The sequence below is a fragment of the Rhinatrema bivittatum genome, chromosome 2 (genome assembly GCF_901001135.1).
Source record: "Rhinatrema bivittatum chromosome 2, aRhiBiv1.1, whole genome shotgun sequence".
Lineage (NCBI taxonomy): Eukaryota > Metazoa > Chordata > Amphibia > Gymnophiona > Rhinatrematidae > Rhinatrema > Rhinatrema bivittatum.
The window spans coordinates 531,641,070-531,655,416 of NC_042616.1; the positions used below are offsets into that span (position 1 = coordinate 531,641,070).

The 14,347-nt window shown below is 40.5% G+C and overlaps 1 protein-coding gene across 1 annotated transcript in view; it reads right to left on the reverse strand.

Moving 5' to 3' along the window:
- The window catches only part of ATP9B (ATPase phospholipid transporting 9B (putative)), a 1,157,977-nt gene that overhangs the window by 1,008,467 nt on the left and 135,163 nt on the right, over positions 1-14,347 (reverse strand). The window contains exon 3 of the mRNA XM_029590836.1: positions 7,162-7,312. Coding sequence (XP_029446696.1) covers positions 7,162-7,312 — 151 coding nt within the window. The remainder of the gene's footprint in view (positions 1-7,161; positions 7,313-14,347) is intronic.

Consider the following 14,347-nt stretch of genomic DNA (forward strand, 5'->3'; position numbering starts at 1 on the left):
TGGATAAATGTCACACCAGGTCATGCAAGGGAGGTAATGTTCTTAGTTGAGAAGGGGAATTATATTAGATCTAGTTCTCAATGAAACACAGGACCTGATATAAGAGATAAAGGTGCTGGATCTGCTTGGCAACAGTGATCATAATGTAATAAAATCTGTCAATCACTGGAGGGTGAATACTAAGGAAAACTACTGCAGTAGATTTTAACTATATAAAGGAAGACAATGATAAAATAAAGGAATGTGTTAAGAAAAAACTTAAAGGAGCAATGCACAAGATTAAAAACTTGCAGAAGGCATGGACAATGTTTAAAATTACCATTCTTGAGGCTCATACAAAATGTATTCCGTACATTAGAAAAAGATCAAAGGAAAACCAAATTACTTCCGGCATGGTTTAATAGTGAAGTAAAAGACAATTAAAGCCAAAAGAGCATCATCCAAAGCAGATCCAAATGAGGAAAACAGGGAAGAGCATAAGTACTGGCAAGTTAGATGTAAAAACATAAATAAAAAGGCTAAGAGAGAATTTGAAAATAAGCTTACCATAGTGGTAAAAACAAGTAAACTTTTTCAAGTAAATCTGAAGCAAAAAGACTGTGAGGTATTCAGTTGGACCACTAGATGACAGAGGGGTAAAAGAGGTGGTCATAGAAGACAAGGAAATAGCAGAAAAACTAAATGAATTCTTTTCCTCTGTCTTTACTGAGGAAGATGTCAGGTGATACCCACACCAGAAATATTTTTTTAGGCAATGACTGAGCAACTAGATGGAATCACTGTGAAACTGGAGGATGTATTTACTGGGATAGATAGTATTCACCCTAAAACTCTGAAGGAACTCAAAAACGAAATTGCAGGTCTGTTTCTAGTGATTTGCAATCTAGCATTTAAAACAGCCACAGTAGCAAAAGACTGAAGAGAAATCAATGACACACCAACTTTTAAAAAGTACTCCAGGGGTGATCCAGGAAATTATAGACAGTTAAGCCTGATTGTTGGTACAGGGCAAAATGGTCAACACAATTCTTAAAAACAAAATTACTGACCACATAATAGACATGGTTTAATGGGGGAGAGTCAACATTGGCTTTGCAAAGGGAAGTCTTACCAAATTACTAGATTTTTTTTTGAGCATGTAAATAAACAAGCGGACAAAAAGTGAGCTGGTTGATAGTGTGTATTTGGATTTTCAGAAGGCATTTGACAGTCCCTCATGAGAGACTCCTCAGTAACATGGGAGGTCATAGGATCATAGGCAGTGTCCTATTGTGAATTCATAACTAGATAAAACACAGGAAACAGAGGGTGGTACTAAATAGTCAGTTTTCCAGGGGTCTATATTGGGACCAGTGCTATTTAACTTATTTATAAAGATCTGGAAAAAGGGACAACTAGCAAAGTGACCAAATTTGCAGATGACACAAAATTGTTTCAAGTTGTTAAACAGCAGTGCACAATGAAGAATTGCAGAAGGCCCTTATGAGACTAGGAAACTGATCAGATGCAATTTAATGTGGACAAGTGCAAAATAATGCATGCATGGAAAAATAATCCCAATTACAACTACACAATGCTGGGTTCTTTGTTAGGTGTCACCACCCAGGAAAAGAACCTCACATCAGTTAGTGTAACTGGGTTTAAAAAAAAGGTTTGGACAAGTTCCTGAAGAAGTCCATAAACTATTAACTAAATAGGCTTAGAGGTGAATTTTAAAAGCCCAGCGAGTGCCAAAAATTTGGAGATGTGCGCCCACCGAATTTTAAAAGCTGCCCAAATGCGCGAACATCTCCTGCTGCACACACATCTCAAAAGTTTACAAAAAGGGGCAGGGTGTGGGCATGGTCTGGGTGGGACATGAGCGTTTCGTGGTGTGGCCAAGAGATATGCATGTAAATACTTACACGCCTGGGCGCCCAACCAGAAACCCTGCCGCATAAGTTTGCTTCTGCTAGGGACGAGGTGCAAGTTAAAAAATGAAAAGACCTATTTCTCAGAGATTTATAGGGTATGGGTTAACTGGGGAGAGTGCAGACTATCAAATCAGATGGTTTGGAGGACCTTGCTGTTAACCAGGTGAAGAACTGGTAAAACTGGCAATGGCATGGACAAGGGCCCCTTTTAAAATTCCCCAACTAACGCAGTAGAAATAAGATTTATGTGCACATATGCGCTCAGTCAGGCTATTTTCTACCATGCATGCATATCACACACAAGTTATAAAATGGTCGCATATAAGGGTGCGCACCAAAGCACATGCGCCAAAGAGCGCCTTCGCACCACTTTGAAAGTTACAGGTCCTGAGAATAGCCACTACTTATCACTGCACAATAGCAACATGGGATCTATTTCCTCTTTGAGATCTTGCCAGGTAATTGTGACCTGGATTGGCCACTGCTGGAAATCAGATACTGGGCTTGATGTACCATCAGTCTGACCCAATATGGCAATTCTTATACTCATGAGTCCTTGTGGATACAACCTTGAAATATTCAGCTCAGTGTGTGGCGGCGGTCAAAAGGTCAAATAGAATACTAAGAATTAAATGGAAAGGAATAGAGAACAAAACTCTGAATATCATAATGCCTTAGTATAGATTCATAGTGTGACCACACCTTGAATATTGTGTGCAGTTCTGGTCGCTCCATCTCCAAAAAATATGTAGACCTAGAAAAAGTACAGAGAAGGGTGACAAAAATGATAAAGTGGATGATAAAGCTCCTTTATGGAGAAAGACTAAACAGATTGGAGCTCTTTAGCTTGGAAGAGAGATGACAAAGGGAATAGGATTGAAATTTATAAAATCATAAGTAGGGTAGAATGGGTAAACTGAGAATAGTTATTTATCCTTTTGAGCCACACTTGGACAAGGAGACATGCCAAGAAATTAGCAATTGGCAGATTTAAAACAAATCGAAGGAAATATTTTTTCACTCAGTGCACAATCAAGTTATGGACTCTACTACCAGAGGACATGATCATGGCAACTAACATAGTGGGGTTCAACAGAGGATTGGAAAAGTTCCTGAAAAAAAATCCTGTAGCCAGGTACACTTGGAAAAGCCAGTGTTCATCCCTGGGAGCATGATGCAAGAAATAGATCAACTAAAGAAGATCTAATAGGTACTTGAGCCCTAGACTGACCACTGTCAGAGACTGAATGCTGGGCTCGATAGTCCTTGATCTAATCCAGCAATGCATTTCCTATATTCTTTACCACACTTCCAGTGGCTATGCCAGTACAATAAAAATTCTCAGCTTGTCCTGAAGGACCTTCTGAACAGTCCTAGTGATTATAGGAATTGGTAGCGTGGAACAACATTCCAGTTTAGCAGAAAAGCATCAGAAGCAGATCTGTAGCTGCTCAGATGCATAAAGCAGAACTTTCCAACCTTCCTGTTGACTTCAGAGATAAACATATCAATCAGCAGCTCTCCCCATCATCTGAACAAGTTTGTGACTCTGATCTAAGGACCACTCATGCGGTAGTAACATTCCGCTAAGACAGTCCTCTGATGTATTCTGAATCCCCAGAAGGAAAGTTGCCGAGATGGGCATTGTGATGTCCTGGTCATAATGAGATTTGGATGACTTCCTGGCTGAAAGAGTAAAAGCCTGTACTTCTTCTGCTTATTTACATAGATCATGGTCACTTGATTATATTTGGATTGAAATTCTTTCCAGAGAGGAGGTGAGAAAAAGCTCTCATAGCAGATGAATGGCTTGCAGCTTCAGGTGGTTGATTTGTAGGCAATTCTCCACTTGGAACCACAATCCTTGGGTCCATGTTACACCAGTATGTGCTCCCCAACTCCTTGGTGGTGTTACAAGATAGTCACTTGGTGTGGTGGCCTCATGACGAGAAACCCACTTTCAGATCAACTAGATTTATCCACTACTGAAGTGAGGTTCTCATCCCAAAGGTCAGGAAAATTTGATGGATTAAGTTTGAAAAAGTTGATCCCATTGGCTTCACAGCCCCCAATGAAGGCCCTGCATATCCAGATGAGTCAAAAGGTATCACAACACAGCAGTGACCATATAACAGAAGGAATGAGATAGGCAACTGCTACATCTTCTTCTGAAGATCCCGGAAGAGTTTCTGAACCAAAACAGATATAGAATCAACAGGTGGATGGAGGAACTGAAGGAGTCCAAAGACATCCATTCTCATGTCCTTTGATTTCCTGACATTGATGGCCAGAGACTTTGCCAGCTTGCCCAGAGAGGTATGCTGAAGAAAACATGTAAGGGGATCAGATGGAATCCCTGTGGAATCTTCTTTGCACCTTGACTAATGGGAACTTCTGAGCCAGAATCCCGATGAAGAGGAATCCACTTAAGTGGAGACCTCTGTTGGTACAGAGGGAAAACTTCTGGGAGGACTCAGAGTGAATGGAGCCTACTTCTTCACCCTCCGAATCATGAAGGGACTCCCCTGGGGGAGGAGAATCCACCACCTTACAACAAGGACTTACTCCCAGTGCTGGAAGCTCTTGTGGTTAGATCTGTACTGTTATGGGTCTATGAGCAGTCCCACTATGTGGGAAGGATTTCCTCCATCTTTGTCAGAAGAGATTTTCATCTCTCTCTTCTGTCTTCAGGGTAAAAGGAGGCAAAACAAATTCTTTACCAACTCCAGGCCAGAGTTGGAGGAGAGACATCCTCTTTGGAGAAAAAGACTGACTCATCCTCATTCTGGGCTGCTGATAAAGCAAAAGAGCAACTCGGCACCACAGCAGTATCCCTCGCCACACAGGCTGCAGGCTCCAAGGTGCTCTATGTAGGCCACTTTAACAACTCCTGTCTAATGGCATCCCAATCCAAAGATGGCACCTGCTCCTTCCATGCTGTTGTAGAACTGTGGGACCAAAAGTTTCCGCTCCTACACTGTCTTCTTGGTCTTGCACATCAAGTGTTCTGAAGTCTCCCTTTGACTCCACACTGATGACATGGATGGCTCCAAGTCCAGGAACAATAGATGACTTGGCACCATGTGGTTTTTCTACATCATGAACAATGGCACCTGCATCCATGAGGATAGGTCCCACCTCAGTATCGAGGGCCTAACTCCACTGGAGCCCTGTGCCAACATCACTGGCTGCTTCAGCACGGACAGAAACAGCCCTTAAGGGGAGTCCCCTGTGCTGCTTTGGTGCTTTTCCCAGTGTCTTCTCTGGCACCACAGGATTCTGTGCCATAATCAAACCCTTGACTTGATATAGGACTGAAAGCCAGCATAACAGGGGGTGGGTAGAGACTTTCCATGCTTGCGGTATCAATATCTTATGCCAGGAGCCTGATATTTCTTAGGGATTTTAATCACCAGTGCCTTTCTCAGGGCTTTCATTTTCCAGGTGTGGAGCTGCTGTGCTCTGAGTTACATGTGACCATAGCAAAAGCAGTTTGAAGAGTTGTGGTCAGGGCCCAAATAGCAGTAGCAGATGGAATGTGTCCCCATGATGGATATCAGGTATCCATAGATTCAGGCCTTGATCCTGCTAAACATGGGCTTTTTGCCTTTGGGCTTCCCCTTGCTTCCCAACATCTTTTTGTTCTTTATTTTTTTGTTGTTTTTTTTAAGACGTTAAAAAGGGCTGCCAAGGCAGTAACAGAAAAAATATTCAAGCAACAAGGCAGTATGATGAACTAAGCCCTCCAAAAAAACAGAAAAAGTTAGAGAGGCTAGAACACATCCATGTGGTACCTTAGACAAAGAAAAACAAGAGGCTCATGAGGCCTTGTTCATGCAGGGAACTCTCACCCATACTCTATAAGACTTTTACTGAGCTTTGAGTGCTGACTTCTTGTCAGTGCCATCAGATGATGTAACTTTTACATAATTCATGCCTGCTTGTTGACAAAGAAATAAAGTAATATTCTTTCAGTCAAAATATACTAGCATGTAGCTCAGTGTCAGCAAGAACATTGTTCTTCCATTCAAAAGCAAAATACATGACTAACTTGTTTACTCAAAAATTAAAGGTAGAATGCATGCACATTTCACTAAACATGTCACCTTTATAAAGAAAGGTAATATTTTATTATAGCAAATAAAACTACATTCTATAAAATAACTTTACAAGGATAAAACATTTTAAAAGGTTGCATATTGGCAAAAGTAAATGCATATCTAGAATATAAACATTAATAGGTACTGTATTCTTCCTTTTATTTTTAAGAAGGGAACCAAACTGTAAAGCCCCTCACCTCCACCAGCTTCATGTTGCATCCAAACAACATGGCTAAACTTACTGTAGCTCTGGATTTCTTTTATAGGTCCTCCAGCCAGGGCTTCCTGTGGCACTGGCTGACATCATATCCTGCATGAATATATAAGGACGTTCCTTGCAACCAGCCAGCACCTCAGCAACAGGTAATCCTGCTCTGCAGCGCATGTTACTACTCCCTTGTTCGTGATCCTGTTTATGCCTCACTCCTAAGTGCAAGCATTAGTAAGGTCTGCTCAGTGCCTGCACTTGTTTATTCGCTGCAACCTATGATTAGATAAGCCCAGTGCTTCACGGGCTTCACATTATAAGCCATAAGCAAACTGTGGCCATATATGACGGTTGCAAGAATATACACCTCTTCTTGAGTTCCTGTTGACAGCTGAATGTTTATTATTTTGAAGATCACTCCTGATCCTGCATGTGCCTCCTGTGTTCCTACTTCCATCTGTGTCCCCAGCTCCTGCCCTGTTCTCATCTGCCTCTCTCCTTACTTCTTCTTGGACTGATCTCTCGTGCTTGACTTTGGCCTGTTATGACTCTGCCTGATCTCTGAGTGAATGCTGCCTGCCTTGACCTCTGCTTGGAATTCAATTGACTGCATGCTGCCTTCCTCGACTCCTGCCTGGATCACAATGTTTGCCTGCATGTTGCTTACCCTGGCCATTGACATGTTACTGGACTTCCTTAGCTCCTTCAGAAATCACCTAAGTCCTACCGGCCCCGAAACCAAGGGCTCAACCTGTGGGGAAAGGGGTTGATAAAGGTGAAACACAAACCCAATCCCTGAGCTTGTCTACCTGCTGACGGCATGGGCCTAGTGGATTCACTTGCTATTCTGGGTCAATCACACCTCAGTCCCAAGGGCTCACCAACCGTGCCACAAACTAAATCATCATACTTAAATGAACTGATGAAAAAATATGCTTACCCCAGGTATAAACGTGAAGATATTGTATTTTTGATTTTTAATAGCATTCCTTGGATATTTTTCTTCACACTTCTCAGGATATCCCAACCACACTGTGCGCGATTTAAGCTCTTTCTTTCTTCGGCAAACATTTATAAGCCAGTCACAACAACTATAAAGAACAAAAAAATTTATTTTAAGACTACATACCTAGAAATGTGTGTTTCAATAATTTATTTACTATACATTAAAATATTTCTCAAATTAGGAGTAATCAGTTTTTATAGAAGCATCTAGTTCCATAGACAACATACAAATACTTCATGGCTACAATGGCCTTTAAAGATATACATATTAAAACAATGTGCACTAAAATACTACTGCAAAAAATCCTCTTCTAAAACTTATTTGCAACATACAGTCAACTCCAATTTCTTTTGTCTACAGTATATTACTGTATGCATATAGCATTAAACAATTTAAGAATAAATAAGTTTTGCTAGATCTGAACTGCTGATTTAAGACAATGCTTAAGAAAACAGGCCTATAGATTATTGGCAAACTTGATGCAGTACAGGATGGACAAGGTTCAACGGATTCCAATTATCTCTGGAAACTTTCTTTAGAAAGATATGCAATATGTGCAGCAGTAATGCACTAATGAGCTGCTGAATATTGACATCTAGAAGTTAATACTACTTTCACGTGTACTTCTATTTTCTGCATGTATAGTTGTTTATTTATCATGGGATCTGTAACTCCTGTCATACGGTGCTGCTTCATCATCTATCAATTGTTTAATCTGCTAAAAATCTGATTTGAATGGAGGATTCGTCTATTGGTTAGAGTAAGTTGAGAATCAGGGAAGCTAAGGTTCAAATCCTGCTGATGCTCCTTGTGAGCTTAGACAAGTCACTTCACCCTGCCCCAGGTGCAAACTTAAGGCCTGAATTACTAAGCTTTTTTTTCCCCATAGATATATAATAGGAGAAAAAGCCTTAGTAAATCAGGTCCTCAAGAGTGTAAGATCTGTGGGGACAGGAAATAACCACAGTACCTGAATGTAACTTGCCCTGAGAAACCAATGAAAAGAAGTGAGCTGAATCTGAACAGATTTGGATATGAAGATATGGTATGTATTTGTTAAAATGTGTTCTTCTCCCACCTCCCTACACTCCTTCAGCTATTTCACCATTCTTAATCTTTAACGGCTCTTTCCCTGATCTTTAAAAACTATTAGCTTTCCTCAGAAAATCACCTCCGATGTACTTTTGATGCATAAATTACTAGAGAAAGTGGTGTTTTTCCATGTATATAAACATCATATTTGAAAATACTCATGATCCCTTTCAATCTGGCTTCCATACAAGACAAAGCACAGAAAAATTACCTATTTACAGAAATCACAAGCCTTTCTTTTCTCCTGTTTCTTCTTGATCTCAGTGAAAACATTGAAACAGTTGGTCATCTAACTGTACAAGAACATTATGTGGGGTAATAATGTGAATCATCTGAGTGTGATACATATATAATAAACACTTTCAATACATGAATGTAACTTGCCTTGAGCTACCAATGAAAAGGCAGGAGCTAAATAGGCAATACATAAAGCAAGTTTGCTTATCATAGACAGAGTTCTCTGTAGAGTGGTCCCCCGCCTGACGAGGTAACTTGCCACCACATGGCTAGATTCCCATTCTCAGGAATAAGGTGTCACCGCATCCATTTACTGTGGAATCCCTGCACAGGTTGTGGCTATTCAGAGTGTGAGGCCTGGGCTCCTGTCTACTGCCAGACGAGTCCCGCTTCTCGGCAGCAAACTGCAGAGTCGATCCTCCTCCTGCATCTGTATAGGGGATCACCCTCTGGCAGATGTAGTGTATTTCAGAAGGCGTTTGACAAAAGTCTCTCATGAGAGGCTTCTCAGAAAACTAAAAAGTCATGGGACAGGAGGCAATGTACTTTCATGGATTACAAACTGGTTAAAAGACAGGAAACAGAGTAAGATTAAATGGTCAATTTTCTCAGTGGAAAAGGGTAAACGGTGGAGTGCCTCAGGAATCTGTACTTGGACCGGTACTATATATATATATATATATATAAATGATCTAGAAAGGAATACGACGAGAGGTTATCAAATTTGCGGATGATACAAAATTATTCAGAGTAGTTAAATCACAAGCGGGCATCCAAATGGCAGATGAAATTTAATGTGGACAAGTGCAAGGTGTTGCATATAGGGAAAAATAACCCTTGCTGTAGTTACACGATGTTAGGTTCCATATTAGGAGCTACCACCCAGGAAAAAGATCTAGGCATCATAGTGGATAATACTTTAAAACAGTCAGCTCAGTGTGCTGCAGCAGTCAAAAAAGCAAACAATGTTAGGAGTTATTAGGAAGGGAATGGTTAATAAAACGGAAAATGTCATAATGCCTCTATATCGCTCCATGGTGAGACCGCACCTTGAAAACTGTGTACAATTCTGGTCACCACATCTCAAAAAAGATATAGTTGCAATGGAGAAGGTACAGAGAAGGGCAACCAAAATGATAAAGGGGATGGAACAGTTCCCCTACAAGGAAAGGCTGAAGAGGTTAGGGCTGTTCAGCTTGGAGAAGAGACGGCTGAGGGGGGATATGATAGAGGTCTTTAAGATCATGAGAGGTCTTGAATGAATAGATGTGAATCGGTTATTTACACTTTCGAATAATAGAAAACTAGGGGGCATTCCATGAAGTTAGCAAGTAGCACATTTAAGACTAATCAGAGAAAATTCTTTTTCACTCAACGCACAATAAAGCTCTAGAATTTGTTGCCAGAGGATGTGGTTAGTGCAGTTAGTGTAGATGGGTTCAAAAAAGGTTTGGATAAGTTCTTGGAGGAGAAGTCCATTAACGGCTATTAATCAAGTTTACTTAGGGAATAGCCACTGCTATTAATTGCATCAGTAGCATGGGATCTTCGTAGTGTTTGGGTAATTGCCAGGTTCTTGTGCCCTGGTTTGGCCTCTTTTGGAAACAGGATGCTGGGCTTGATGGATCCATGGTCTGACCCAACATGGCAAATTCTTATGTTCTTATGATTACCGCCCTCACCAGAATCGCTTGGGTTTAAATCTGATGTGTATGGCACCCCCGTCTTCGCTGGAGGCATGGTACGTCCGTTGGTGGATGGCCCTCCTTTGGGCCACCGTGGAAGGTGACTAGCACCAAAGTTGCCCCCTCTTACACTCATCATAATGTTGATCTGGCCTGGTGAGGGGAGCAGGCATCGCATTCCTGTGTTGCCCGCCTCAATTACTGCAGGTTACATATAATCGCATGGCTGACACTGCTATTATTTTCTGACTGGTTAACACTTGCTGGCTGGGCACTGCACGCCCTGCCACTAATCCAGCCATAGACCATAGTCCTTGGATTTGGGTAGTCACATTTTGTTTTCCTTTATGTCCAGGGCCACCAAAGAAATTTGCCAAATTTGGTGCTTCATTTCCTGGTCTGTAACACATTGTTACAGTCCTAAGTCATCCCTTTCTCCAATGAGTTGAAGAGTTTGAGTCCCATGTGACTGATAGTGAGGCCAGCTCCCTCAGCACTGTGGCAGGATCACTGGCACCCCAGCCGCAACTAACACCGCTTCGTCATTATCTGAAGAGATCGTAGTATGCCATGAACCTCCACCCTGGGGTCAGGCAACCTCAATCGACATGATCAATGCACTGGAGAGGAGAAACATATTCTTCCTTCTTAGGCAAGAGGATGGTTCAACCCCATGCAGGTAAACAAGATGGACTGACAGCCTCACCACTCTGTCATTCTGATCAGAGAGGTGTTCGGTTGGAGACTTTTGAACATAGGCTCGCACGGGAAGAGTTTCTCAAAGTGGCCTATCTCGGAAGTGCTAGAAAGTCATCTCACCGACTGGCAATGCTCTCCTCCGATAAGGCCTAATAAGGTAATTCCATGCATACCTGCTGGCCAGTCTCCTAGGCCTTGGCTATATTTATGTTGGAGCAATGCCTCCACAGGTCAGCGTACTTCCAGCACTGACTCTGCATGTTGATGCGTCGGCTAACTCTCCTGCACCTCAATCAAGTTGCCACTGGAGATAATAAGTTATATTATCTCCAGTGGCGCTCCACAAAAGCACCCGAGGACTCAGTAAAGAAATGAGGATACAAGTGCTCAAAATTTAAGAGAAGCACCTGATACGGTATCAGAACATTGTGGGGGGGGGGGGGGGGGCAGGGAAGGGGATGGTCAGATTGGGGGAAAAGAAATCATAATGGTGTTTATAAAGTTGTTACATTTTTATTTTACATGTATGTTTTACAATAAAACTGTTTTACACAAAAAAAAAAAAATATATATATATCTAAACCATCTCCCTCGCTTTTTCTCCTTCGGTCAAAAAAGCCAGATAATCCCTCAGAAGGGCTGAGTGCCTTTGGAGCAAAAGTTCAAACTCTGATGGCACTCAATCCTTTTGTATTCAACTTTGTGAATTTCAAGCTTTGGTTAGCTCAGCAATGAAGGATCATTTCTCAAAAAAAGTCCATGAGGTTGGATACAATCCCAGAATTCTCTTTAACATAGCTAAAAGATTGACTAACAACTCCGCCTCAATTGCCTTCAGCTAATACACCTAGTGCTGAATCTTTCTCTATTTCAATTTAAAGATAGAGAAACTTTGCCTTTCCTTTTGTTCCAAACTGCCACACTAATCCCACTCCGCTTACTTCTTCAGTCTGGGAGAACTTTGAAACTGTCTCCTCATCAGAGGCGGAAAATATAATTTCAAAGTCTATAATTTCAATCTCTCTTCTCTACTTCACTTTTCAGGGCCTTAAGAAACACTGTCACCTATTTTCACAAAACTGATTAACCTCTATCTAAGTGAGGGTTTCATTCCTTCCTTAAAAAAAAAAAAAAAAAAAAAAGCCATAGTCCAACCCTTACTGAAAAAGAACTCACTACATCCATCTGACCCTAGCAATTACAGGCCCACCCTAGAAACTGCTGTTCTTTCCCAACTGACTGAGCATTTGGAAAATTTTGAACTCTTAGATCCACATCAATTTGGCTTTCGACAATCTCTTAATACCGAAATCCTTCTGCTTTCTCTCAGACTTTCTAAAAAGAGGTCTTCACTCTGTTCAAAAATTTCTACTCATTTCACTGGATATTTTCTCAGCCTTTGACACTATCGATTGCAATATTTTACTGTTTCGCCTACAAGAATTTGGCCTTTCTGGCACAGTCCTCAAATGGTTCAAATCATATCTAATAGATCACATGCTATCAAATTCAATAGTGCTCTTTCCTCCCTCTCTCTATGAGATAAAAACAGGCATTCCCCAGGGCTCTACTTTATCTGCCTCACTCAATATATACCTTTCTCCCATTTGTAAAATCCTTTTCACTCTGACTGATTGTTACAAACTCTACATGGACGATATCCAGTTCGTGATCTGTATTCGCTCATCTCGGGATGATACACTGGAACATCTCAATTTATGCTTTTCATCAATTTTCAAATGGCTGAAATATAACAAACTCTCACTTAACATGTCCAAGACAGAAATTCTAGCTGTTCATAGTCCATATAACTCCCTCAATAAGAAAAACATCACTATTAACAATCACTGTTTCCCTATCAAAAATCACATAAAAAGTCTTGGTGTGATTCTAGATAACACTCTATCCTGCCGTCCTCAAATTAAACAAGTTCCTGACAGGATCCAGAGGGGTGTCCTTGCTGGCTTAAAAAAAATTGCTTCACGATACAGATTTTCACACCATATTACAAGAATCCATCTTTCCGACCACTGACTACTGCAACAGTTTGTATCTTGGTATTCCCTACTCTACCCTCCACCCGCTTCAGTTGTTACTAAATGCTGACGCATGAGTACTTTCGGGTTTAGAGAGGACTGATCATATTACTGCACTGGCTATCAATCTAGAAAAGAATCAAATATAAGATTGCAATGATGATTTTTAAACTATTAAACGACCAGACATGCCATTGGACTAACTCAATGTTAAAGGTTTACCAGCCTACAAGAACCCTGTGTTCCATTCAATGAGATCTTCTTGAAATTCTGTCCCCGAAATTAGCATGTTTACATACAACCCATGGGTGTGCCTTTTCTGTTACTAGACCTACCTTTTGGAACTCACTCCCTATTGACTTGAGGCAATCAGATCAATAAAACTTTAGGAAACAGGTCAAAACCTGTTAAAAAAAATAAAATTCAACAATAATTTAGCTTACTTTTTTATTATTTTTAATTTCATATTATTTATTTTATGATGTCATAATATTTTGGTTTTATTTCACTCAGACTAAAGATATTTTATAATTTTATGTCTGTTTTTCTGTTTTAACTATTTTGTTAATTTTATGATTATGTATGTTTCCTATGTTCATCGCTCAGGCCTATTTTGTTTTGAGCGATTCATAAATCCAATAAATGTAAGTGTAAATATAGTTCAGACAAAAAAACACTGAGGGGCTCACAATGCAGCTTGTGCATGCTCAGTAAGTTCTTTACAGAGCTATGACAGCTGAGTCTATGTCAGCGCTGTCAGATGACATCACCAACACGCAATGACTAATTCATGCCCATTTATCAACACAGAACGAAAAGTAGATAGTCCAAAGAAGAAAAAAGGAATTGGCTAGACAGTCTGTTGGCAATGGTTGCATTAAAAAAAAAAAAAAAAAGAGCCAACAGCAAAGAAAATACTTACAAAGTGCCAAAAACCTGATCAGGGGAAAACTAGGATTTAAAAGCCAAAATCAGGAGAAAGAGAAAAATTCTATCAGTAGTTCTGTGAGGACGCAGCAGTTAACATATGTGAAAGTTCTAGCAGAGAAAAAGGAATGTAGGGGGAGCCACAGGGCCATAGGGTGAGAACTAACTCATGAATAGCAAAATACATTGTCTTAGTTTAAATTTATTTATTAAAGTTTTAACAATTATAAACAAAGGCACACCATACAACATGCAGTATAATCAAATGAAAATATCCTGTTCACTTCCTACCCCAACTGTGTCTCCCCTTTCCCTCCAACCCACCCCTCTATTAGTCCGTATTATATCAACTAGATTTGTGGGTGATCCAAAGCAAATAGGCAAGAAATAAAAGCTATTGTTAAAGAATATTAGTTCAAGAATGCAAAGTCCAGCTAAAAGTAG